Source organism: Cervus elaphus, chromosome 20, assembly GCF_910594005.1.
Source record: "Cervus elaphus chromosome 20, mCerEla1.1, whole genome shotgun sequence".
Classification (NCBI taxonomy): domain Eukaryota; kingdom Metazoa; phylum Chordata; class Mammalia; order Artiodactyla; family Cervidae; genus Cervus; species Cervus elaphus.
This window is the reverse complement of record NC_057834.1, coordinates 126,932,015-126,957,202: the sequence shown is the minus strand read 5'-3', so window position 1 is coordinate 126,957,202 and position 25,188 is coordinate 126,932,015. Positions and strand designations below refer to the sequence as shown.

The window sequence follows — 25,188 nt, the reverse complement described above, 5'->3', positions numbered from 1 at the left end:
GTTCCTTTCACTGGACACACCAGTTCTCCCTAGATGCTATGCCTGGAGAACTGAAGCATCCTAAGCATATATTCTTCCTTTTTGATGTCACTGGTTCTTCTGAATAACAGTTACATGTTTGTCTTTCTGTGTCCCACGAGACTGTGCATCCTGAGAACTGAGACTGCATCTCATCCATCTTTTTGTCCCCAAAGTTTAGCACAGCGCCCAGCTCGAAGTTAGTGTTTATAAATGTATGTTAAGTTGAATAATGGAGGGAAGCTTTAAATGCACTGGATGTCAGCAGACATGCCTGGCCTATTGAGTTAGGAGACATTAGTAGAAAATGGAGATAGGAGAGAGAGAGATAAAGGAGTTTTTGTGGACACGATACAGGGAATTTTAGTTGCCTATGAATTACTTGAGAAACAGTTGTTTTGCAGTCTTCCTTCATGTGAGAAAGCATTTAAAAGTTGAATGTTAGTTCCATCTGACTAGCTAATGACCTTGGATAAGGCTTCCAATCACTGACCTTCTTTGTAGCAGGGACTAAAGATACATGCTTGTCCCTCTCAAATGAAAAAGGGGGGTGGTCAGGATTAGATTGTGGGTGGGAAAGAAGGCATTGAGGCCCTGCTAACCAGCATTGTGGAAACATAAAGCTGTTATTAGAATGATTGCTGTTCGCAAACAAGAAGTCTCAGCCTCTTCTCTGGTTTGTGTCCCACACCCAGCCACAACCTCAGATTGGGTGGATGCAGACTTTAAATATTGGGGTCACCTGTACCTAAAATGTCCCTTGTGGTTTCTCTGAGTATTGTGCAAGCATTCCTTTTTGGCTCTTTCCTACATGAGGAAAAAGTGGGAAGTTTGTGGAGTTGTGCTTTTGGTTGGCATTAGGGCAGTGGTCCCTAGCCTTTTTGGCACTAGGTACCAATTTTGTGGAAGACAATTTTTCCACATAACCAGGGGTGGGGGGATGGTTTTGGGATGATACAAGTATGTTACATTTATTGTGTGCTTTATTTCTAATCTTATGCTGCTGCTGATCTGACTGGTCTGAGTCCCAGAGGTTGGGGACCCCTGCATTAGGGCATGAGGGGCTTTCATTTTTCCCCTTTTATCTGGTAACTGTCTAAACTAGTAAAGAGCTATAAGCAAATAGTCCTGGCTTGGAAGCTCTTCCCTCAGTAGTGATGGAAGCCTGAGAGGAACTCGGCTTTCATAACTCCCTGCGTTGAAGAAGGGGACAGTCATTTCCCTGACATGGCTGGGATTCTGGTCAGCTGATTTCCTGTCTGTATAGGGATGTGATTCCTCCCCCTTCCTTCGGGAAGAAATGGATATTTTTTCATTTCCTGTTCTATAGCATATTTTCTGAGTACTGGGAGACACTTGCTGGCTATAAATCAGTTGGGTCTTGGGGGTGGGAAGGAAGCTGCTTTTGTTTGCAGCAGAACAACTTCAATTTGAGAGAGAGACCTGTATGGGAACCGCAGCTTTCTTGTGCCCCTGGGAGAGACACAGGACCTAGAGGGATTGTTTTGAATCCTTTCCTGGGCTGTGTCTGCTTGACCTGTGGTGGTGGAGCCCCTTCGCCCACTGAAGGCGAGAAAAGCTTGGGCCCTCCCGGGGCCTGCGTGCTGTGGATTCCGCTCTGGCCACGTTCTCTGGTCAGCCCTTTTGGTGCCTAAACTGCCAGGGAGCAACTGTTAGTCCCCGGTGGAAGTGACACCATTCTTGGAATGGAACCTGGCAGGATGCCCCCCTGAGCCCTGACGGAGTGACACAGGCTGGGACTGCAATCGGGCTGTCCAGATTTCCTGCCCTCACGAGCAAGCCCGCGGCTTCCTCTCCGGTGGCGTGGGGGCCCGCTGTTAGCGAGCGGTGCCGCCTGTGGCCCGCACAGCAGTTTCCGAACCTGCCCGTGCAGACCCGCCTGCTCCTCGTGGTTCTGGAGCGAGAGCAGAAGGCAGAAAAGGGAGGGGTGGGGAGGAAGTCAGGATACCCTTTGCTTCTTCAGGAGTTTTTCTTAGTGTTTGGGGTAACCTGGAGTTTAATTTTGTGATACACTAACTTTTGCATTTTTTTTCTTGACCTTGGAGAAGTCCTTAAAAGTTCCTACAAAATAGAACGTTGCTTGATAGGTTATGAGGAATGTAATTTTTGAGTTTTGTGTGTAACACAGCTTTTCCTAGTTTGCTAGGGTTTACATGACTAGGTAATTGGTGTGTTTCAAGTTCTTGAAGGTCATCAGAGGAAGAACAACAGCCTTAGAAGTGGAATTAGTGTGCCTGCCTTGACTTTGAACACTAAATTCTTCCTTTACCTCTGTCCCTTCTCCTGCTCCAGGGGCTTTCTGGTTTGTGGCTATTTTATAGTATCAGATAAATCTCCCCTCTAGGGTGGAGAGCAGCATTTTACAGTGGAAATGGTGTAAATGTTGGAATCCTGGTTCTGGTACTTAACAAGCTCTGTAACCTTGGCCAGTCACTTAACTGCTATGTGTGATTTTTCTAAGTCCTCATTTGCAATATGTTAGTGATAATAACTATCTTGTACTGTTTCTGTAAAGGTTAAATGAATTAATATATAGAAAGCATGCTGCTTGATGCATAGTGGGTAAGTAATTGTAGTTTCTCTAATAAAGAGTCTTGTAAAATGTGATTTTTAATGTGGTAAAATATGCATAAAATTTACCATTTTAACTATTTTATGTGTACAGTTCAGTGGCATTAAGTACATTCACACTGCTGTGTTACCATTACCACTGTCCATCTCTAGAACTTCTTAAACTTATATTTCATACCCATTAAACAATAATTCCCATTCTCCCCTCCCCCAGCTCCTGGCAACTACCATTCTGTTTTCTGTTTCTGTTAAATTTGACAGTTCTAGGTACTTCGTGTAAGTAGACTCCTACAATAGCTATACTTTTGCAATTGGCTTATTTCACTTAGTATAATGTCTTTAAAGTTTATCCATATTGTAGTATGTGTCTTAATTTTATTCCTTTTTAAGGCTGAATAGTATTTCTTTGTATGTACCACATTTTGTTTATTCATTCTTCCATTGATGGACACTTAGGTTGCTAAAATATGATTAGTTTCAGTAGCAGTATTTTTGAATTGATTCCTTATCTAGAGCTCTCAAAGCTGCGAGGAAGAGGATGAAGTGAGGGACAAGACCATTGTGTGTCGACTTCATCTGGTTGCAGGACCTGTTTTGATAGGAGTCTAACAAATGATGGAGCCCATTCTGATGGGAGTGCATATAGAGGGTCCAGGCCTGGCAGAACTCTAGTGGGGAAAGGATTCGACTCTTCTCCAGGGCTGGACTGCTTAACAGTAGCGTAGCTTATCAACCGTGCCTTTCCTTCCGCCCTCTTCTGCTGTTACTGTGAATGGGACTCTTGCTGTTGTGACGTATCTGGACTTTTAGTTTGTTTTACACAGGTCAGGGCCTGAGGGGGAATTGTACAGCTGTACACGGAATAGCCAGTTGTGTGCCAGCCTGGGTTGTAGGATTTGTAAGCTATGCACATGCATACATACGCATATATCCTATCATTGGCAGTTGACATAGTATAGAAGCTGTGTGCTCTCCTCTGGCTTCCCCCAGCCCAGCCCACCACCATGGTGTGTGGATTGGTAACAGGGGGTCCCGGGATGATGGAAGAGGTCTCCAAGGGGATTAAAGCACTAAGAACCTTAGCAGGATGGTCTTGACAGCTTAGATAGGCTCTTGCAGTTTCTTCCAGAATTCTGCAGAGAGTGCTCTGCAGCTCTGACTTCTGTGTCCCATCTTCAGGCCTGAGTCAGACCTGGAAGAGCCCACATGCTTGGGCTTCTGCATCCTGCACTTACGTTGGACAGAGAAGTGGAGGGCGAGGAGAGGCAGCCACTCTAAACTCTGGATCCCTCTGTGTGCACTCTCCTGGTTGTCTGAAGGGGCTAAAGGGTGGTTTGTACTGATTCCCCCCCGAGTCCCCTCTCTGCGCTTAAGGGGACTGCAGTGTCATTGGGGTTTTTTTGCCCCATTGTGTCAAGGATACAGGGACACACCCCCTCAGTGCACTCCTCCACCCAGTTGGTCTACCCGAATATTTCCTGTTCCGTACCTTCATTGTCTGTCTTCTAGTTATCTTTCTAAAGCTATTCAGGATGATTTTACGTTGTCAGTATAATATGAGTGAGTGAATTCTATGTTAAGTTAATGAGATCACATTTAGCATTCAGTTCTAGTTGTGTAAGTACATACGATGAAAGAATTATGTTTGTGCTTTGTGAAGACTGCTATAGTAAAGGATCTAAAAAAAAAGAAATCTGAAAAAAGCTATATCAGAAAAACATAGATTAAACATGAACGACAGTAGGGGGCACTTGTATGACAGTGGAGGAGAGACGAGCACCAGAGTGTTCAGTTTGATTTTTGATAATTTGTTCTTTGGAAAGTTAATATTTTTTCCTTAGGCAGTTTTCTTTGTGGAAAACTGACAATTGAATTTTAGAGATAAAGATATTTGGCATGATCAACAAATTATATATTCACCCCTTATCAACGAAAAATGGACTTTCTTCAAAGTTTGTTAAATTTATTTTCTTTAAAATGTTCTTTGACAAGCAAGACTTACTAGATTATATTATTTCATTCAACCATAACAACATATAAAGCTTTAAAAATTTCTCCGAAACAATCTGTTGGAAACCTCAATTTCTGTATGAACAAATTTGTGCTACTCTAGATTATATGCTTACCTTCTTGCACAAAAATAATGAGTGAAAACAAAACACCAAAACAAATGTACTGCATATTATATTTAAATAGAGGTACTAAAAAACACGTGAAAAATGGTTAAGAGAGTTGAACCCTTTCCACTTCATTTTGTAGCTGGTGTTAGGTGAACAAAGATTGGGCTTAGTTGAATAGTGATGGGCCAAAAGGCCCAGTCTTTGTGAGCTCTCTCTCTGCTGGACTCCTGAGAGGAGCTCTGATGAGGAATAAAAGCATTGTTTTCAAAGGGGCCCCTGCACAGACTACATATCTATAGTTATTCCATTTTCCATACATATGATATAGCTGGCTCTTAACCCCTGAAAGTGGAGCAGAAGGCATGCTGAGTACTTCAGACTCACAGGTGTTAAGAAATCCTGAAACTAATTTTAACCCACTGTTTCATCATTTACTAGTTGAAGTACCAGAGATGCTTATGGGGGAAAAGTGAGCAGATATTTGCCCCCCTGTTTGCCCTTAACCTGCCTTTTTAATGCCATCTCCTATTATTCTTTAGGGTTCCCAGATGACTTAGTGGTAGAGAATCTGCCTACCAAGCAGGAGTCACAGATTCGATCCCTGGATTGGGAAGATCTCCTAGAGAAGGAAATGGCAACCCACTACAATATTCTTGTCTGGAGAATCCTGTGGTCAGAGGAGCTTGGCTGGCTACAGTCCACGGGGTCGCAAAGGGTTGGACGTGACTTAGCGACTAAACAAAAACACCACCACCGTTCATTATTCTTTACAACTGGAATGAACTAGTCCCCCTCCCCACGGGCCCCCACCCCCATTCTCATGTGTTTGCTTATGCTCTTTCCTCTACTTGGATTTTCCTTTAATTTCTACGTCTTACTTATCCTTTCACGTCCATCTCATATGTCATTTTTTTGGGTGCAGCATTTCGAATCCTTCAGTTAAGAGTCATATCATCTTTCTAAAGTGAAAGTGAAGTCGCTCAGTCGTGTCCGACTCTTTGCGACCCGTGGACTGTAGCCTACCAGGCTCCTCCATCCATGGGATTCTCCAGGCAAGAGTACTGGAGTGGGTTGCCATTTCCTTCTCCTGGGGATCTTCCCAACCCAGGAATAGAATCTGGGTCTCCCACATTGGAGGCAGATGCTTTAACCTCTGAGCCACCAGGGAAGCCCCATCTTTCTAAACTTACATAATATTATTGAAAGAATTCACTTAAAAGTAAGAGTAATAGTTGTTCAGTCGCCAAGTCATGGCTGACTTTTTGTGACCCTGTGGACTGCAGCGCGCCAGGCTTCTCTGTCTTACCATCTCTCAGACTTTGCCCAAGTTACAGATGCTTTCATATGTATTACCTCTTTTGTGCCTCACAGGTTATTATTCTGCTTGATAGCCTAAGGCTCAAGGAGGTAAAGTGACTTGCCTTAGGTAACACAGCTGGAACCGAGTCTAAATCTTGTGACCTCAAACCCAGTATCCTTTTTGTGACCTCAAACCCAGTGTTCTTTCCATTGAAGAATGCTGTCTTCTGATTCTTATCACTCGCTGCTATGTGTTGCAGTCATGTCTGAGGCATGCTTTGTCCTTAAAGAAGGGTTAATGCCTTGTTCTTTGTGGCCCTTGTATCCCATCGCACAGAGTACTGCAGTTAATAAGGCATTGATAGACATTTGAAAGGCTCATGATGAGTTGGGGAGATGTTGATGGATGCGTGTCCGTGGCACAGTGCCTGGTACACGTGTGTTAGTTGCTCAGTCGTATCCGACTCTTTGCCACCCCGCAAAGAGTGTGTAGCCCGCCAGGCTCCTCCATCCGTGGGGTTTTTCCATGTAAGAATACTGGAGTGGGTTGCCATTTCCTTTTCCAGGGGATCTTCCTGACCCAGGGATGGAAGCCGGGTCTCCTGCCTTGCAGGCAGACTCTTTACCGTCTGAGCCACCAGAGAAGCCTGGTTCATAGATGCCTAACAAAGGCCTGCTGAGTTTAATTATAAAATGGATCAAGAACTACAGTCAGTAAGAGCTTATATGGCACTTATCAAGTGCCACACACTTTATAAATGCTTTGCATGATACCAAGTCATTGAATCCTCACAATGAATGATGTGGGTACTGTTGTTCCCATTTTCCATTTGATGCAGCTGAGCAACAGGAAGGCTAAGTGACGTGCCCAGCGTCACACAGGTGGTAAGCAGCGGAGCTGGGCTTTTACACTGACAAGCAGTTGGCCCTCGAATCCGCACGCACTCTTAACCATCAGGCCACAATCAGTTGTTCTGGATATTTTTATCCTTAAGTTCCTCCTGGACTCCTTTCTGTCTCGGGTGTGGCTCAAATAAAGAAAAGCAGAAGCAGCACAACTCGTGAACTGAGCACTGGTTCTCAAACTTGAGCCGCCATCAGAATCACCCGGAGGGCTTGTTAAGACATGGATGGCTGGGCCCCACCCCCAGCTTCTGATTCAGTATGTCTGGGGTTTGGCTTGAGAGTTGGTATTTTTAACACGTTCCCAGGAGTTGCTGCTGTTCTGAGACCACTTTTGTAGAGTATTGGGGTTGAGAGCACTGACTCTGAGGTTAAGCTACCAGGGTGTGAATCTCAGCTCTGCTGTTTACCATGAACTTGAGCAAGTTCCTAAACCTTTCTGAATATCAGTGCTCATCTGTGAAGTGTCTGTGCTGACAGCACCTACATCATAGAATTCCCATGGAGACTGAATACTTGTAAAGTGCTTAGAATGGTGCTTGGAAAAGAAAAGTGAAACTTGCTCAGTTGTGTCTGACTCTTTGTGACCCCGTGGACTGTAGTCCATGGAATTCTCCAGGCCAGAATACTGGAGTGCGTAGCCTATCCCTTCTCCAGTGGGTCTTCCTGACCCAGGAATTGAACTGGGGTCTCCTGCATTGCAGGCAGATTCTTTACCAACTGAGCTATCAGAATGGTGCTTGGCTCATGATAAACATGCAGTGTTAGCTCAATAGTGGTGATAAAACATGGTTTCTGCCTATGTAGGGTTTGCAGTCTAGTTACATAGAGACTTAAACCTCAGACTTGAAAAGGTGATGTGAAATTAGGTATTAGTTCATAGGGTTCTGACTCTGAAGTACCTTAGAGGTGAAGTGTGTGTGTGTGGTGTAGGGCAGGAGAAGTAGTGAGGGATCAGGAGGAGGAAACGTCCATGGGACCTTTGGAAATAATGGAAAATTGCATCGTTAGAATTTAGAAAAGTTGGGGTGGTCAGTGGTTTGGTTTTACAACCAGAGAATTGGAGATGGGGAGGTGGTTGGAGAGAGATACAGAGAGAGATTGAGAGAGAGAGATGCTTTCACTCCATATGCCAAAGAAAGAACTAACTCCCTTTCCCGTTCCTCTTAGAGCTGGTAGCTGGTCTGAAGGTGAAGTTGCTGGCAGTTTGCTGTTTGTTGGGAACAATGGCTAAGGAAGCGGTTTGCTACTGGCTTCTGAAACTGGGCTCTACAACCTTTATCCTCCACAGCTGATTCACATACTTTTGATTCTTGCTGAGAAAGGCAGTTGTTAGATTTGGAAATTTTCAGATTCCAGAGCCAGCTGGACAGCTGACCCTCTGGTAGCTATTTCCCAAACTTGCCAGCACTCTGTCGCCTCATCTCCCCAGTCCCCGTCTTTCTTACTTTGAAGCAATAGCCTATATTTAGTGAATTAGTCAGTGAGAGGTTGGAGGAGGCTTGAGGGGGAGTCTTTCCCACCTTCGTGTTCTGGGTGGATGGGGTATTTGGGCCTAGGAACAAGATGTATCCTGTTTAGAGATGTTAACCCCTTCTTTGTCAGACATGCTCAGGTGACAGCTTACAGTGCTAAGAATGTGCCTCTAGCTCATGGGTAAGGAAGGAGCCGTGTTTATTTTTGGGTGTCCTGAAGAAAATATTTGGGAGAAGGAGTGGGGAGAAGCTCAGACAGCTCCATTTATGGTTGAGCAATGCTTGGTATTCTACAGAGGGCCCATATGGGCAGTGGGGGAGAGTTCAGCATTCTCATGGTCCACCTCTTGCTCTCTCCATTCAGAGATGATCAGGGACACCTCATTAGCCATCAGAGTGGGTCAGGGATTCCTTGGCGTGACAGGAGCCTCACCCTCACATCCTGGGCGTCTTCTGCTCCACCAACCTGCTGAATCACCACCTAGGAATGGCAGTAGCCAGGTTGCCACCTGGAGCACTCTTGGCACTGTGCACTATTGACTGGTCCTGGTCTCCTAGACACGGCTTGGGCCTCTCCAGGCCTGTCAGAGTGAGAGACTGGGTCTTAGCTCCCCCTCCAGCTTGTTCCACAAGGCAATGACCTACTTTTCAGAGACAATTAAGTGTTTGTGAGCAGAAGAAGGCGGTGACCCACGTGAAGGTGAACGAGAGCTGCATTAAACAAACACCATTGGGAATTAACTTTTTTTTTTGGTCTCACATAGCAGGGTCCATCTCAGTCCAAATGGAATGGCTGACCAGGTTGATGCAGGGGGCCGGATTCCAGATGCTTATCCAGATAGCCAACCAACCCTGAATTCTTATTTCTTCCACTCATGTACTTTAATATAAGAAATTGCCTTTTATTAATTTTTGTACCCTTTGCCTTTGGGGTAATAGGGGCAAGCTCGGAAAGAAATTGGGGCTCTTAGAGTGAGTCAGCGTTCTAAGCCAGCAGTCCCTTCTGGTGGCAATGTTCTGTTTGATTTGTAGCCCCTCTGAGAGGATCTGAATCTCTCTCTTTTTGTACAGGCTGGGATAATAAGCTGGATGGGAGCCCGGATCTTAAGGAACGAGTGAGTAGCTTGTTTAGGTTTTCCTGTCCTTGTGGGAAGACAGGGTTTAGATTCAGTTTTTGCAGTAAAAGGAAGTGAACTCACTTTTCTCTTTCCTGGATGTCACTTACTTTATTAGCAGACCCCAACTTCTGCTTCCCTGCTGAAAGGGATTATTGTGCTCTAGTTGTCACCCTTAACTGTTGTAAGTTAGCACTGGGGAGGATCCAGGGCCCTAAGATGAGAAGGACAGTGACTATTGTCCTACACCAGCTGGTTCCAGGATCCTGAGGGAATTGCTAAACTTGCAAGTAGGCAGTTTCTTAAACTTTTATTTTCATCAGCTCCACACACGACAACTCCCCAAATCTCCCTGTTACTAAAAAGAAGAGTTACTGATATTCTACCCAGATATCCAGATCAAATCTTAAAGTCCAGGAAGGAAGACGCTAAGAGAACTCAACCTTACCATTCTCTCACTGGAATTCCTTCTGACAGTCTTTGAGGTGCTGGCCCCATTTGAAGAACTAGTTTACGTATCAGAGCAGGGCTTGGTAGGCAGCATGGCATCAATGTTGGTCTTGGATGATGGCTGAGCTTCTTGGGGAAGAGTATTTGAGGTGACCTGAAGTTGCTCCCTCCTCCTAGGAATCCCAGAGTCTGGTTACAACCTGCTTTCTTCTGTTTCTCCCATCCCTTTATGCCCAGGAAACCTGGTCTCTGCTTATTTCCCGGCCTCTCGGCCCCGGGTGGTGTCGTTGCCCTGCCTCCCTGTCCTACACGGCCACGCTTGCCCTGGTGCTCTCAGGTCTCATTCTTTCTGCCACGGTTTCCTGTCCTTTCCCCCAGCCGGGCCCACGTTCACTTGCCCAGGCAGCTGCTGAGTTCTGCTGCATGGCATTGTGCTAATGCGCTCTGTCACAGGTTTATGAGCTCCAGCCACAGCTTGGCTCTCCACCCTGCCCTGAAATCTGTCTGTTTCCCTCTGGGTGACTCCCATTCCTTGGCTTTCACCACTCTCCTCCAGCTTGCTGTTCCACCCCACCTTGTCAACTTTGAGCAAGCCGTTTAGCCTTTTACTTTCCATAGGTCTGCCTCACAGCTTGTCTGTCTCTTCCTCACCTCATTTCTCCTTTTTTCAGAGGCAGCCTCTGGGCATGTGCATGTTTGTATTCTAAGTCTCTCCCCTCCTAGTGACTCTTCATAAGTATGTTCAAGTTGTCTTCATCCTAAGGAAAGGAAAATTTTTAAGCTTCTTCCATCAAACTTATTCCATCTAACTCTGCTTTTTATTTTTTAACTACTAAACCTCTTTAATAGTCTTTCTTACATTCCTCTAGTCATCTTGACCCACCATGACATGCTTTTGTGCCCACCAGTCCAGCAGAAATTGCTCCCACTTATGATGACCTACTTGCGGAGCTCAGTATTTCTTTTCAGTTCTCACGTTTGACCTTGTTACAGCTTTCGACACTATATTTGGGCCTCTCTTCTCCCTTCGTTGTGTGCTTACCCTACTCTGGTGAGTTCATTTATCAACACTGTCTACCTGTTCATTGATGACTCTCAAATCCAAATCTCTGAATATGAACTTTCCCTCGAGGTCCAGACTTGTCTTAGCAAATGACTACTGCCCTCTTCTACTTTGGAGTCTATAGAAGTTTTAATATAACATATCCAAAACCATGCTTATCCTCATCTCCCTTTTTTCTCTTCCCAAACATGCTTCTCTTCCTGTATGTGCTGTGCTTAGTCACTCCGTCGTGTCCAACTCTTTGTGACCCCATGGACTGTGGCCCGTCAGGCTCCTCTGTCCATGGGAATTCTCCAGGCAAGAATACTGGAGTGGGTTGCCATGCCTTCCTGCAGGGGATCTTCCCAACCCAGGGATTGAATCCATGTCTCACGCATTGCTGTCAGATTCTTTACTGTCTGAGCCACCAGGAAAGCCCTCTCCTATATACCCTGTCTCATATACCAGTATCAGTCTCTGCCTATATGCTGCAGCGGGGAAATTCAGGTTTGTTTTTTTGTCTTCCTTTGTTTTCCACCTCTGATTAGACACTAAGTACTGTTTGTCTCAACTCATGTTGAGTTCTAGCTCAACATGCATCCTTTCCCTTCCATTCACCCTGGATGGACCCACTGCCCTGTTTTAGACCCTCATCATCTTCGGCTTTCTGTCAATGATCATGCCATATCTCTTCTTAAAATCTCCAGTGCTCACTGCCTTCTGTTCCTCCACAGGGTAGAGTTCAGACTTGGCATGGGTATGATTCTCAGTTGTGTCTCTTGTTTATGCTGTTTCCTATGCCTTGGATGTTCTTTCTATTTAATCAGCTTCCCAATTCCTATTTCATGTTGTTAAGTAATCTTTCATCTCAGCTAGAATGAACTGGCTTTTTATGGTGTTCAAGCTTATTTTCTTCTATCCCAGCCAGGAAAAATTTGACTTAGCTCCTCATCTGAGTTTTCATGGTACTTTATACATCCCTTGTGGTAGTACTTATCTCCTTGTTTTACGGCTGTCTATTTAACTGGCTCCTTTAGAACATGAGTTCAATGAAGGCACACTGTGCCTTCTTCATCCTTGGTTTTTGGGGGGGCTGAAACAATTAGTTGAATTGATGAGCTGTATATGAAGTTCTTGCTATCTCCAGATAAAGGATGTTTGTGAAGTCTAAAAGAGCTGTGCTACATTAGATATTGTGGTAGAATCTTCCCTACTCTTTATTTCACAGAGTACCCATGTTTACTGCATGGAGATTATAAAATAATAAGCAAAATTATAAAATTAAAGTCACCTAAAATCCCACCATTTTTGGATAATCACTGTAAATATTTTGGTATATTTTCTTTCAGATGTTGTCTTCTGCTAATGTATATATATGTAAATACATATTTTGTAAAAATATACTGTTCATAATTTGTTCAAAACCCATGGTGAAAATCTTTCAGTGTCAAAAATATGTGCTTCTGTCATAGTTTATCTTGCTGTCAATATTCCTGTGTGTGGTCCAGTGGTACTTGAGATAGCCCCCTGTTGTTGACTTTAAGGTGATTTTGCATCGTTTGATGTTATAAACATTGGAACAAGTATACTTTGTGTGTGTGTGTGTATTTGCACATTTAGCCACAAATTTTTTTTTTTTTTAGTTTTTTTTTTCTTTTTTTTTTGGTGCACCGTTCCTGGAAGTACTGCAATACCAGGTCGATGCGTGGAGTGGACGGAGCAAGCTCCCATTCCAACTCCCAGCTCCAAAAATCCATTTAATATATTGTCCTCGGACAGAGGACGCATCAGATATTAAACTGATAAGAACAGATACTACACTTGATCTTAGCCAAAAGGCCGAGAAGCGATTAGCCACAAATTTTATGTAAATTCCTAGGAGTGAAATCACTGTGTTAAAAGTTATTGGACACTTTAAAAAATGTTAGATATGTTTTGTTCAACCTCGCTCCATAAAAGTTTATACATGTGGTTGAGTTTTTGTACTTCATTGAGATTCCCACCCCCCTCAACACCCCCCCCCCCCGCCCCCCCGCCCTGTGGTGGTAGGTTTTGTGTTTCTGTCCTGAGGTTTATCTATTGGAATGATTGAATGAAGGCTGTGTTTTAGGAAGATTATCTAGCAGCACGTGCAAACATGGGTTGGGTGAGAAGAAGGGAAATCATTTTTTTTTCAAAAGCTATTTTAGCAAACCAGGTGAGAGGTAGTGAGAATTGGACAGAAGAGGCTGACTGTTGAATAAAGAAGAAGGTGACTATGAGAGGTATTTGGAAGAACCGATAGGACTTGATAGTGGGTTATGCGAAGGATGGTGCTGTTACTCAAGGTGGTGCATTCAAAGGAGGCGTTGATGTGAGGAGGAAGGATGTGGATTCACTTTTAATAACTTGAGATCTAGTTGCTGTGGCATACTCAGGTGGAAATGCCCCCCAGGCAGCAGGCACTGCAGAGCAGCAGTCAGGAGTGAGGCAGGGCTCAGGCTCCTCAGCCTCACCTTTAAACTCTCCCTCCCCCGCAAACAAACTCCCTTGCTGCCTCCTGCCTCTGGACACATCGAAGCCAGGCAGGACTGCCTTTCTGAAGCATCTTCATTGTGTCTGCCATACAGCCTCTTACCCATTGTTCACAACCCACCTCAAAGTCCTCTAGGAAACCTTCTCCCGTCACCCCCCTGGAAATTAGATTCCTGGATTCCTAAATGCTCATGGTCATTTAAAAAATTTGTTTATTTGTCATTATTCAGTTATTTCGGGGCCTTCATTACCATGTGCAGGCTTTCTCTAGTTGTGATGATCAGGAGCTGCTCTTCTTTGCGATGCCCGGCTTCTCACTGCAGCGGCGTCCCTTGTAGTGGGGCACAGGCTTTAGAGCGCCGGGTCAGTAGTTGTGGTGCACAAGCTTTAGTTGCTCCACAGCATGTGGAATCTTCCTGGACCAGGGATCGAACCCATGTTCCCCTGCGTTGGCAGGGGTATCCTTAACCGCTGGACCACCAGGGAAGTCCCTCCCCAAGATCCTCAAGAGTAGTTTATATCTGACCTTTAGCTTTTCACCCGCTCTGTGCTCCTGAAATTGCTGTTGTCAAGGTCACCAATCATCTCCTAATTGCCAAATCCAATGGCAATTTTTCAGCCCTGATCTTACCTGACCTTTCTGTGGTGTTTGACACTATGAAACGAAACACTCCATCCTCCTTGAAAGCTCTCCTTCCCTAACCTTTTATGACCTATGAGTTTCTCCCTTCATTTATAGGTTTATCTTCCATTAAACAAGGTGCTTTCTAGGATTCTGTCTGACCCCCTACATAGTTTTCTCAAATGACTTTGTTCATACTCATGGCTTCAGTTGGTGGGTCTAATCTCTGTCCTGAGCTCCAGACACTTGTCTTGGAGTGCTGGAGGACTTCTTTTGGATATTGACCATACAGTTACCTTTTACTCAGCATGTTATAGACTGAACCCTTCATCTTCTTCCCAGGAAGCCTGCTTTGTTGTTGTTGGTTAGTGGCTCGGTTGTGTCCAGCTCTTTTACATCCCCATGGACTGTATCCTGCCAGGCTCCTCTGTCCATGGGATTTCCCAGACAAGAATACTGGAGTGGGTTGCCATTTCCTTCTCCAGGGGATATTCCTGACCCAGGGATCAAACTCTCGACTCCTGTATTGCCAGGTGGATTCTTTACCACTGAGCCACCAATGAAGCCCAGGAAACCTGCTATTCCTCTCTTTATTTAAGGCCCTGTCTTCTACCCAGTCACACAAGTGACTTGGAGATTTTCTCTCTCTTGGTCCATCTACCCCATCCCACCTTAACTCAGGTAGAACAGTGATCAAATGCTGTATAATTCTACTCTCACATTCCTTTCTTTTTCCCCCATCCTCAGTGCTGTTTACTTAGATTCTATTATTTCTCAGCACTTCACACAGCAGTGTCATAACTAGTCTCCCTCCCTTCTGTCTTGCTTCCCTCCTTTCCAATACTGCTAAATGCTCTTCGTAGTCACTCCTAAGCTTAAATCCTTTCAATGGCTTTCCATTGCCTTTAGGATGAGATATGGTTTCATGACCATGGCATGCCAAGCTTACATATCCTGCCATCATTCTTCCAGGGCAGAGTGTACCCTGCACGCTATCCATGTCAAACTATTTTAAGTTCCTTAAATATATCATGTTCTCTCACGTTTCTACTTTGTTTCCTCTGTCTAGACGCTCCTGTCCCCATCAATCTAATTCTCTCTGGCTCTGAAATCCCAGTTTCAGCATCGTCTTCTCCGGGGAGCCTTCCCAGTCTCCCATGCTTCCTCTTTGTTTCCACGCACCTTCATTGGCGTCAGCTGTACTATGTTGTGTTTGGTTCACGGCTTGTCTCCTACACTAGATTGTAAGCTGCTTGAGGGAAGAGCACCCTTTTCTTTCCTCTCCATCCTCTGTGCTCTACAAATTTGGCACGGGGCAGACACACAGGGTAGGCTTGTTGAATGTATGAATGACTGTGTGAGGTTACGTGGTCAGTGGCAGTGCTGGGATCAGGATTCAGAATCTCAAATTCCTGGCTTTTAAACACTAATTTTTTGGTTAGGTAACATGTTCACTTAATTGAATATTCAAAAGGTACAAAATAACATATAGTGAAACATCTTTACCCAGCCACCCTTTTCCTCTCCCTGAAGAGTATTATCAGTTTCTTGTGTTTCCTTTCAGAGATGATATGTACATTTAGTCCTTCACATATCTTATGATTAAGAAATTAATTTGGCAGATATTTATTGACTACTTACCATGTGCCATATACCATGCTAGGCTCTGGGGGTAAACAGTGAACAAAACAAATAAAAATCCCTGCCTTTATGGAACCTAAATTCCTTTTTTTTTCTGATTTTTTTTTTTTTGGGAATCTAAATTCTATATATTCTTCCTTCTTCCTCGTTTTAAAATACGTAAATTAGAAGTAACATACATGCTATTCTGACATTTTGTTTTACTTATTATATCTTGAAGATTAGTTCATATCAGTACATTAAAGCCTTTTTTCTTCCATGCTTATTATTTTATTGTATAGTTGTACTATCATTTATTTAGCCACTTCCCGATTGATGGGCATTTAGGGTGCTGACAATCTTTTGCTTTTATTGTTGTTCAGTTGCTAGATCATGTCCGACTCTTCTGCTCCTATGAAATGCTGAAATAAAAAACTTTATTGTACACTTGTCATTTTATGTATGTATATCTTTAGGAAAAATTCTTCGGTGTGGAATTATTGTATCAGAGGAGGCGTATCTGTAAATTTGATGGATGGTTTCATCCATTGCTTTGACTTTTTATTGTGACTATTTCAAGCATATAAGCAAGTATAGATAACACTTCAGCATGTACATATGTGCCCGCTGCTCATTAAACAGGTGTTGACCCCTCATTGAGATTCTGTCTACTAGGTGCTTTTAGCACCTCCTTAACGTTAAAGGCAGTCACTTCAGCAGGATCTGGAGTATCCTATCTCAGATTCAGATTGAGTAGTTTCTTAGAGCTCGTCACTGCCATCCTGGAGTCACCACTAAGCAGTCTATCTTGAACTTAAAAATATATATGCATAATCTCATTGTTAGCAAAAGATAGCTTCAGAGGAAAATTCCATTGTGTTATTTTTAGTACCTGGAATCTGACTCTTAAAAATGTTTATTTGTCTCCTTCCTTTGCTCAAAAGCAACAAAGAAATGCTACTGGAAGTTGGTGGCCTGTCTTTTTGGAGACTTGTTTTATTTGCTGGTCGAGGAGGCCAGGTGGATTGAGCCAGAAGCACACCACGTCCCCCCTCCCCCTTTGGCGAGTGTCTACCTTTAACTGACTTGGAGATGTAGCAGTGTCCTTGGTGTGGGTCCTGATGGAGCTGATGAGAGAAACTGTTCTTGAAGGGAGGAAGCTGTTGATCTCTCTCTATTATACCTACATACCTGTAACTGTTTCAGTAGGCCTTTTTTTTTTTTTCGGGTCTGCATTGCATGGCATGTGGGATCTTAGTTCCCCAACCAGGGATCAAACCCATGCCCGCTACGTTGGAGGCATGGAGTTTTTAACTGTTGGACTACCAGGGAAGTCCCTTAGTTGGCTTTTGTTGAAATTAATTTCCTTGCTTCCCTCCCTCTCTGCTGGAGACCTATAACTACATTCCAGGGGTAGGTGACTCAGTTCTGATCTTTTTGTTAGGTCCTCAGAGTGTCCAGCAATGAGGCTTTCACATTTTATGATTTTATAGACCTAGTTTCAGGTAGGTCTGGGGTCATGCAGGTGCAGATTCTCCCTAAAAGCAGGTGTTTCTGCCTTCCCTTCCAATTGCTCAGTCCTTTTTGCCTTGTTTGGACTTGTACTTTTATGTAATCACCATAGGGAGGAGAGAATGCATGAGTTGCACCCATTTCTCCATGGACCACACAACCAAAAAGAAAAGGATCAAGGAGAGGGAGCTGGGTTGAGAGTCCATGGCCTAAAGCACAAACCCCTTTTAAGTCCATTGTCGAACCCTGTAGTATAGGTTTGACCACACGAAGTGCCTCTCCAGGCCACGGGCGAGCACAGCGTGGGCAGAACTCCTTGGACTCACACTTAATTCCTGTTAAAGCCTCTTGTGGTCCTGCCATTTCAGTCCTTTCCTCTAAGCAAGAGGTCTGACTTTTGTTTTTTAGTGTCATCATCGGCATTGTCTATTACTTACTGACATTGACAGCACTGGAAATTGGTCTTTTAAATTTTGCCATTTGGATAGATTAACATAAAATGGGTTAAATTTGTATAAATCTGAGTTGTCTGTTACTCTTGAAACTGAGTATTTCTTTGTGTATTTTTAAAAATTTATTTGATTGGAGGATAATTACAATATTGTGATGGTTTTTGCCATACGTCACTATGAGTTGGCCATAGGTAGACATGTGTCCCCGCTATCCTGAACCCCCCTCCACCTTCTGTTCCTCAGCCCTGCAGAGGCAGCCTTGGCCCCGGGGACAAGCCTTCTTCAGATGGCAAACTCGTTTTTTCTCTAGCGGCCCAGTGGGACAAGGTGTAATTCAACCCCACGCTCCATCAGACACTGCTGCCAGGGGAGATAATGGAGAAAGTGATCTTTGCTGCTCCCTGAATAGGACTATGAACCTGGCACCTGCTTTTGTTACTGGCTTGTTAAGTCACTGGAGACATTTTTCTTGTCTTCAGCTGCTTTGGGGTAACAGTGGCAACTGGCTGTCAGGGTATCAGTTCTGCCTCAAAGAAAATGATGTCTTTTAAAGCAGCTTTACCTTTGTGTCTCTAAAACCTCTTGTCTTCAGTGCTGGCATTGGGAATGAGCAGTTGGGCCTTCACTTTGACCACCCATGACCCTCATCTTCTCTGGACCTGAGATTCCTTCCTTTTTCCTCTGGCTTTCTTGTTAGACTCTGAGTTCCGTGTTCAAGCCACATAGGTCAGGGCCTGGTGCATGGCGAGTATGCAGCAGGTATGTGTGGAATGGGTGAACTCCTTACACTGTGCAGATTTAGAGTCACTGACCCTGATGACGAGAGGGTGACATTTGTTTTTAAGGGAAAGGTTGCCTCAGAGGAATACGGAAGGTCTGGATTTCTAGGAGGTTTTGGGAACTGTGGAAACTCCAAGATAGGACTTGTTCTCTCCTTTTGGGCCTCAGACATTCCCCTCAGCTGAGACTCTGCTGGTCGACTTGCTGTCCCGTTTCAGGAATAATATCCCAAACCGGACTCAGGCCCTCTCTCCACCCAGGCTCCGACATCCCCGAGCCCACCCGAGGGCAGGGCAGGTGTCCTTTTTAGCTGTCACCCTGTCACCCTAGAGTCAGGGTGCATGAGGACCACGCCGCATGCCCTGCAGCGGCCTTGCTGGTCTGCCTGCGTTCAGCCCAGCCCCGCTCGGCCCGCGGCGCCTGTGCTCTGTGAAGGCTGCTGGAGGCGGCAGGGCTTTCCCCCTTTGTCAGCCGCTGGCCGGAGTGCCTGGTCGACTGCCAGGTCCTGAACCTTTCATGTTTGTCTGTCTCTGTGTGGAGCTTAGGGCAGAACCGCCTACCACCTGAGGTTGCCTCTCAGGGTTCGCCATTGTGGGACCTATGAGAATAAAGCATGAAGGGCCACGAAGCGCACAGAGGGGTGCTGGGTCATGGTGCTTTGAAATGCTCTGATAGGAAAGGCCCTGGGTGTGCAGGAAAGCAACTGGGGTCCAGGCCATCGTCCCCCCTCCCCTCCTCCCGAGAGCCTCAAGTTGGAACCGTCCCACCCTTCAGGATTCTAAACATCCTTGTTTTTGTTTAATTTTTATCTGATAAAAGGTTATTAATTTCAGTGGTGAAACACACAGAGGAAATGACAGACTCACATGTGTTGTCTTTTAAGTGCACTTAGTTTAAGTGGCTATTTTAAAAGTCAGTTGTTCCTGCTGTCAGATCCCTGTTGTCTGGCCTGCTTTCCTCCCTTAGGTGGGAGGAGTCTAGGATAGAATTTTACAGGGACATTGTTCTTTCCAGTACTTACATTCAGACTGTCCCTTGTTAAGTGTTTTCAGATCTTGACACAGACAAGGTCTTAGAAATCAGTTCAGAGGTTCTTTACCTGTGGTTCACTGATCCCTATCCACTTGTAAACAAAAGTTTGGCAGTAGGTGAATATGTGCCTTTTCCTAGGGAGAGTAGCTTTAGTTTTCATCAGGTTCTCACTCGAGTTTGTGGCTTAAAACAAAACAAAACTACCATTTTATAGGAGTTTGGAGCTCCTGCTCACATGGCTCGTTTAATGGCAAAGTTGGATCTTGAGAGAAATTCTGGAATCCAGGTATCATTACTCTGTGACCAAGTTCTTTCCGCTGCGCTCTCTTATCCATATTCTTCCAGGAGAAATAGTAGAATAAAGCCAGGGAACCAGACACATGTGATCTGAACTGTTATTTATTGTTAGCCTTTCGTATCCACAGCTTCATTTCATGGATGAGGAATCCAAGGCACCTGGTCTGTGACCTCAAACATAGCTTGGTTCTCACAGTAGTATGTCGTAGAATCTATAGTTACTTCTGTGCACATATGTATTTACCGTATCCCACTGTCTCTTATATTTTGTAAGCATAAGAGCTTTTTATGCTTTTAACCTTGCCCATTAAAATTTTTTTTTGAGAAAAGGAACCATGTGTCATGTCCCCCCAACTCCTAATATTCAGATCTGCATGTAGTTGGCTCTCTTGTCAGCACCGTTAACCAACTAGTAATAACAGAAGGCACAAAAGCTTGGGTTGGTTATTTTTATTATCTAAAGATTTTCCCTTTCCATTTTCTTGGCAGCTGTTAATATTATTTAGCCTGATCTTTTCAAGTAGACATACTAACTTTTCTCTTTGTTTTCACAATGCTACTTATACAGTTTCTCCACCTTGCATCCAGCCTGCATCATCGGGAGTTCTGTGAAACACTGTATTTGGTACACTGTGAGTTCTACCACGTCACTGAACGGCAGCCCGCCTGGCAAACTCTGGAAAACTTCAGACTTGGGAGAGAGGCATCTCTCTTATGAGGGGTGGTTCACTGGATTCTGACTTGGTTGTTGCTCACGGTTACTTAGCTCAGGTTTGTGAACTATAGGTTCTTTTCGTGCTGTCTTATTGACCTGTAATGCAACTTTTGGACAGATTGCTTAACTTCTATTTTCTCATCTATAATTGAAAATTTGTGGTTACTTTCCTAAAAACATTTTCAAAGATGAGTATAATAATGCAGATGAACCACTTTGTATTCCTTACATCGAAGATGCTAAGAAGTTTGCATCTTTAATTATAATCTGTGCAGATCATCCTAAGAGCCTGTGACAGGGGGGTTATCTTTTTGAGGCTGATGGAATAGACAGAAATTTGCATCAGCTACTGACATCACTAAAGCAAACTAAAATAAGCGGTGGTGGTGGTTTAGTCATTAAGTCATGTCCCACTCTTTTGTGACCCCACAAACTATAGCCTGCCAGGCTCCTCTATCCATGGGACAAGAATACTGAGGTGGGTTGCCATTTCCTTCTCCAGGTGATCTTCCCAACCTAGGGATCAAATCCACATCTCCTGCACTGCAGATGAATTCTTTACCACTGAGCCACCAGGGAAGCCCAAAAACAAATTAGCTGAGTGAAATATTGCGTGAGCGTGGGGAGCATGCAGGCTGCGTTTTCTCCCTTGTTTTGGGGGAATGTCTTGCCTCCTGGAGTTAGGCTTTTAGCACTTGGGGAGTGGGCTCCCGCAGCAGTCTCTGCTTCTTGGCCTGCCTTGGACCGTGTTCCTGTGAAGCGTCTCCTCTGTGCGTGGCTCTGTTCCAGCCTGTGAACGTGACTGCTATGAGCACGGTGCAGAGTTGGTTGTTTATTTTGTGAAACCTGTCTCATTGCTGTGTGATGTTTGCCCAGGAACTCCTGTTGTGGTGACACTCTTGTGGCGAATGTGGCCCTTTAAAGGTTTCTTTCTCTGATGTTAAGATGAGCCCCTCACGGGTGTCCTGAGGAGCATTTAAGCCTCTCTCCCTAGAGTTTAAACCAGAGGAGCAGTAATCCCAGTGGAGTCTGGGCTGGGGTCTAACGAGAAGGTGGCAGATGAGGTGGCAGATGACAGGCAGGGGCTGCTGTGGTCTCCCGCCTCATTTGCACAAAGGAGGGGCGGGCCTCTCTCGGGGAGGTATTTCCGCTCATTGCAACAAATGAGGGCGCGCAAAGGGCTGTAATGTAATGAGGCTCCTCTGGTGACGTCACTTGCAAGTGTGGTCAAAGTCCAGCTCTTGGGGGCTAGGAAACCGCAGTGGAGCTCTCCCTCCTCAGCTGTCACCGCGATATGGTGCCTGCTTCCAGCCACTGAGCCGACACAGCTGGGCCGGGGCATGAACGCTCACAAGTACCAGAAGTTCCTGGAGGGACTCAGTAACCTGAGAGGTACTGCGGGCCCTCGGCTCCCCGCCGCCCGTCCTTGCTGGCTGCGGACACTTCTGTGGTGTGCACTGTGTGGGGTCTTCACTCTCCGTCCATCCGCAGGGGCTTAGAACGCCCTCTGACTCAGAGCCAGCCGTGGTTTTTCCTGGGTTTGGGCAATGGCACAGGAGGGATGGAGTTTGTAAATGTGAGAGTGGGAGACCCTCTCAGGGGGGATCCTCTGGGTTTCTCTACTTGCAGCCCGTTCTCTTGCTTGAATGGGCACTAAAGCCACGTTCAGCCTCTTGAGCTCAGCCGTGCTCAGGGCGCTCCCTGGCAGGGTAGGTGGCGGGCTCCTGCCTTGGGCTCTGCGGCCTCACCTAGGTGCACCTGGGGTTCTTGGGCCAGGTTTTCCACTTGCCTGTATCTGCAGTGAGTCAGAGCCCTGTCTGGAGAGAACAGGGAGTTGGGAAGGGCGTTGGGGGGGAGGGGAGGAGGAATGCTGGTTGATGTGATAGAGATGCCATTGTAAAGGGTAAATCAGTGACTTTAAAGGGGGCAACTTTTTACTAAAATAATATTTACAGGGGGTAGTGTTTGCTTTGCAAGGTTGGCAGACTTTTCACTGATTGTAGGTGAGAAAAATACTCCTAGATATGTTGATGCAAGGCTCTTTTTGGGTATTAAGGAGGAAGACGAATGAAATCTTTTTACTTCCCCCTTTCTCACTAATAGGTAGTTTTATTTTCTGTTTAGAAGGGTGCTCAAACCATCCCTGTTTCATCAGCAGTCAGGGTTCTGGACCCAGAGTGACCATGGGGTGTGGAAAGAGTTGGGGGAGACAGAGGAAGAGGATGAAGTTGCCTCCTTCGGGGTTGGGAGAATGGCAGGAGATCTGTACTCACATCCTGCCAGGGTCTCTTTAAATATTTTACTTTCTTTCATTATCTGTAGAGTAACAGTTTCTAAAAGAACATAAATGTGAAGAGCTTTGTATGCTACAAAGGGATATACATCCATAAAGTATTCTTCCATTGATTTCTATCTTCTCTTCCCCTTTCTCTTCCCAATGCCGTACAAACATTTTTTTTCAGAACTTCCAACAGCTGGAGCCAATCCCTTTTGGGTTGAGGGCTCTGCAAGCTCATCAGTCATCAGATGGGTCTTAGCAATAACGAGCAACATCAACTGTTGCTTTCCTGTCAAAGGAAGTTTTGAGAGAACAGAGAGAGCCAGAACTCCTTCATCCAGACCCATGGGGAAGAGATGGCAGGCGGGGCCAGAAACCAGCGGTGCTTCTCAGTGACTCTTCAAGTTCCTGGGCCTTGCTGGGGACTGGATGAAAGAATGTGCAGGACCCTACCCTTGTCCTGTACAAGAGACCCTTTTCTTGCCCTCTTCCCTGTCCTAGAGGATCCTTCTATATTCCTGGATATGAAGCCCACTCAACAGCAGGAGCCTCTTCCCTTGGAAGGGTTATCATATTTAATCAATCTGCATATTCCTTCAGGAGCAGAAAAGCCTCAGAGTAGGAATCCCAGACCTCTCTTTGGGCACTGAGCTCCTTAATGTAGCTCTATTCCTTGTTATCCTTAGTGTCATTCTTGTGATAAAAGGCCAGAGCTTTCTACAGATTTATGGGTGGTGGGTGGAAACTACTGGAGGTCAACATAACTTTTCCTTTTGGTTCCCCTTTTGTCAAGGGCTTAGAGGAGCAGTGAGCCACACTAGGACAGCCACAGCCTATGTGGATCAGGTTTAGCAGTGACCTAAGTGGATTCCTGACGTTCTCAGGAGACCATGCCGCTCATAACTCTGCCTCCCTCTGCTGAATGTGCTTCAGGAACAAAGGGCAGGTATGAGGGCTGAGAGCACTTCTTGTTTTCCTCCCATAAAACATGCATGGGGGAAGGAGGCCTATTTTACTCCCTGAACAGGAGTTGTTTTGGTCCCCAATGTTCTCTAACTCTCCTGACTTTATCTGGGGGCTAATGGGACAAGTAGCTCTTGATTTGATCATCTCAGGGCTGTAGATGTTTGAAGTTACACCCTACATACAAAAGGTTGTTTTTGCTTTTGGAGGAGCTTATAGTGAAACCAGCTTGGCAATCATTTGTTTTCTCAGTTCACCTATAAAGTTTTTTTTCCTCCTTCCTTTGCTCTGTTTTTACTAGGAATGAATGAATAACATGGCAAGGAATGAGTGAGTGACAGACAGTAAATGTACCTGTCATGGGGAGTGTCCTTTATAGGACTGAAATCGGAGAAGAGAAGTGACCCCAAGAGCAGCAGCTACCCCTCCACTTCCCCCCGCCCCAGACCCTGGGGCTGTCTGCCATGTTATTTTGGTTCTGCACATCCAAGATGAACTCAGAGAAGCACTTACTGCCATGGACATTAAATAAGAGGACATATACACTTAGTTCATGGTGTATATGTCTGGTATGTGGCTGGAATTCACCAACTGTTCCACCTCTTCTTTCTCCTGTCCCTCCCACAGACTGCTTTGAGTCACAGTATGTCTTGTGCTTATTGCTGGTCCAGGATGAACTGGATCAGGTCATTTTCTGACTGAGGAGTTGTACTCCTGGTCGCCCATCTGCATGTTTGGTTCCAAGTCGTACTTGATCTTGCTGATGGTTGAGACTGGAAGACAGTGGCAGTAGTGATATTCTTGAAAATGTTATGCACTCAGCAAATGTTAGTTACAGGACTAGGTGCTGTTCTAAGAACTACCCTGTATTTTTTCGTGTAGCGCTTGCAATAACTCCCATAACATAGGCACTTTACAGTGGTGTAACCAAGGCTCGGTTGAGTCAAGAACAGGGTCGTATGTCCTGCTAAGGAGACAGCAGTGCCTGGGAATATAGCAGCCAAGATGGCTCTGTTGTGCAGCTGTCTGATGCTGGGGACCATATGAAGTAGGACGGGATACCCACGTCTGTCTGAGTGTAGGTGTGAAAAGCGCTTGTGCACCGTCCTCTGAGGGAGAGCAGAGCAGTGTGCTGCTTTGGAAGGAGGGCAGTGGAGCTCTTCTCTCCACACCAGCCTCCTTGAGCCACGTTCTGTGTTCTGATGCTGCATTCACTCACATACACTGCATGATAGTCTTTATGGCATAAAATATACAATATACACCGTTTCTCCTGTTCACTCAAAGGAAGCATCTGGTTAACTCCCTTCTCTCTCAGAACCTGAGTCTTTTTCAGGTGGGAGAGGTGCCTGGAAAGAGGACTTGTGGTTGTTTTGGTTTAGTCCTTAT

General features: G+C 45.1%; 1 protein-coding gene, 1 long non-coding RNA gene and 1 other non-coding gene across 13 annotated transcripts in view; 1 reads left to right on the top strand and 2 right to left on the bottom strand.

Moving 5' to 3' along the window:
• MACF1 (microtubule actin crosslinking factor 1) overlaps positions 1-25,188 on the top strand; it is a 339,001-nt gene that overhangs the window by 42,828 nt on the left and 270,985 nt on the right. The window contains exon 1 of one of the 11 annotated variants that reach the window (XM_043878614.1): positions 21,884-21,950. The exons of the other annotated variants lie outside the window; for them this stretch is intronic. Within the exon in view, the coding sequence (XP_043734549.1) occupies positions 21,899-21,950 (52 nt within the window). The 5' untranslated portion in view covers positions 21,884-21,898. Of the gene's footprint in view, positions 1-21,883; positions 21,951-25,188 lie in introns of those variants that run through there. 11 annotated transcript variants of the gene reach the window in all.
• LOC122678111 lies at positions 1,155-12,864 on the bottom strand. Its single transcript, XR_006335998.1, has 3 exons — positions 12,709-12,864; positions 6,037-6,041; positions 1,155-1,165 (listed from the first exon to the last, which is right to left on the bottom strand). It is a non-coding gene; the product is annotated as an uncharacterized LOC122678111 (long non-coding RNA).
• Positions 12,675-12,865, bottom strand: LOC122678402. Its single transcript, XR_006336088.1, has one exon. It is a non-coding gene; the product is annotated as a U2 spliceosomal RNA (small nuclear RNA).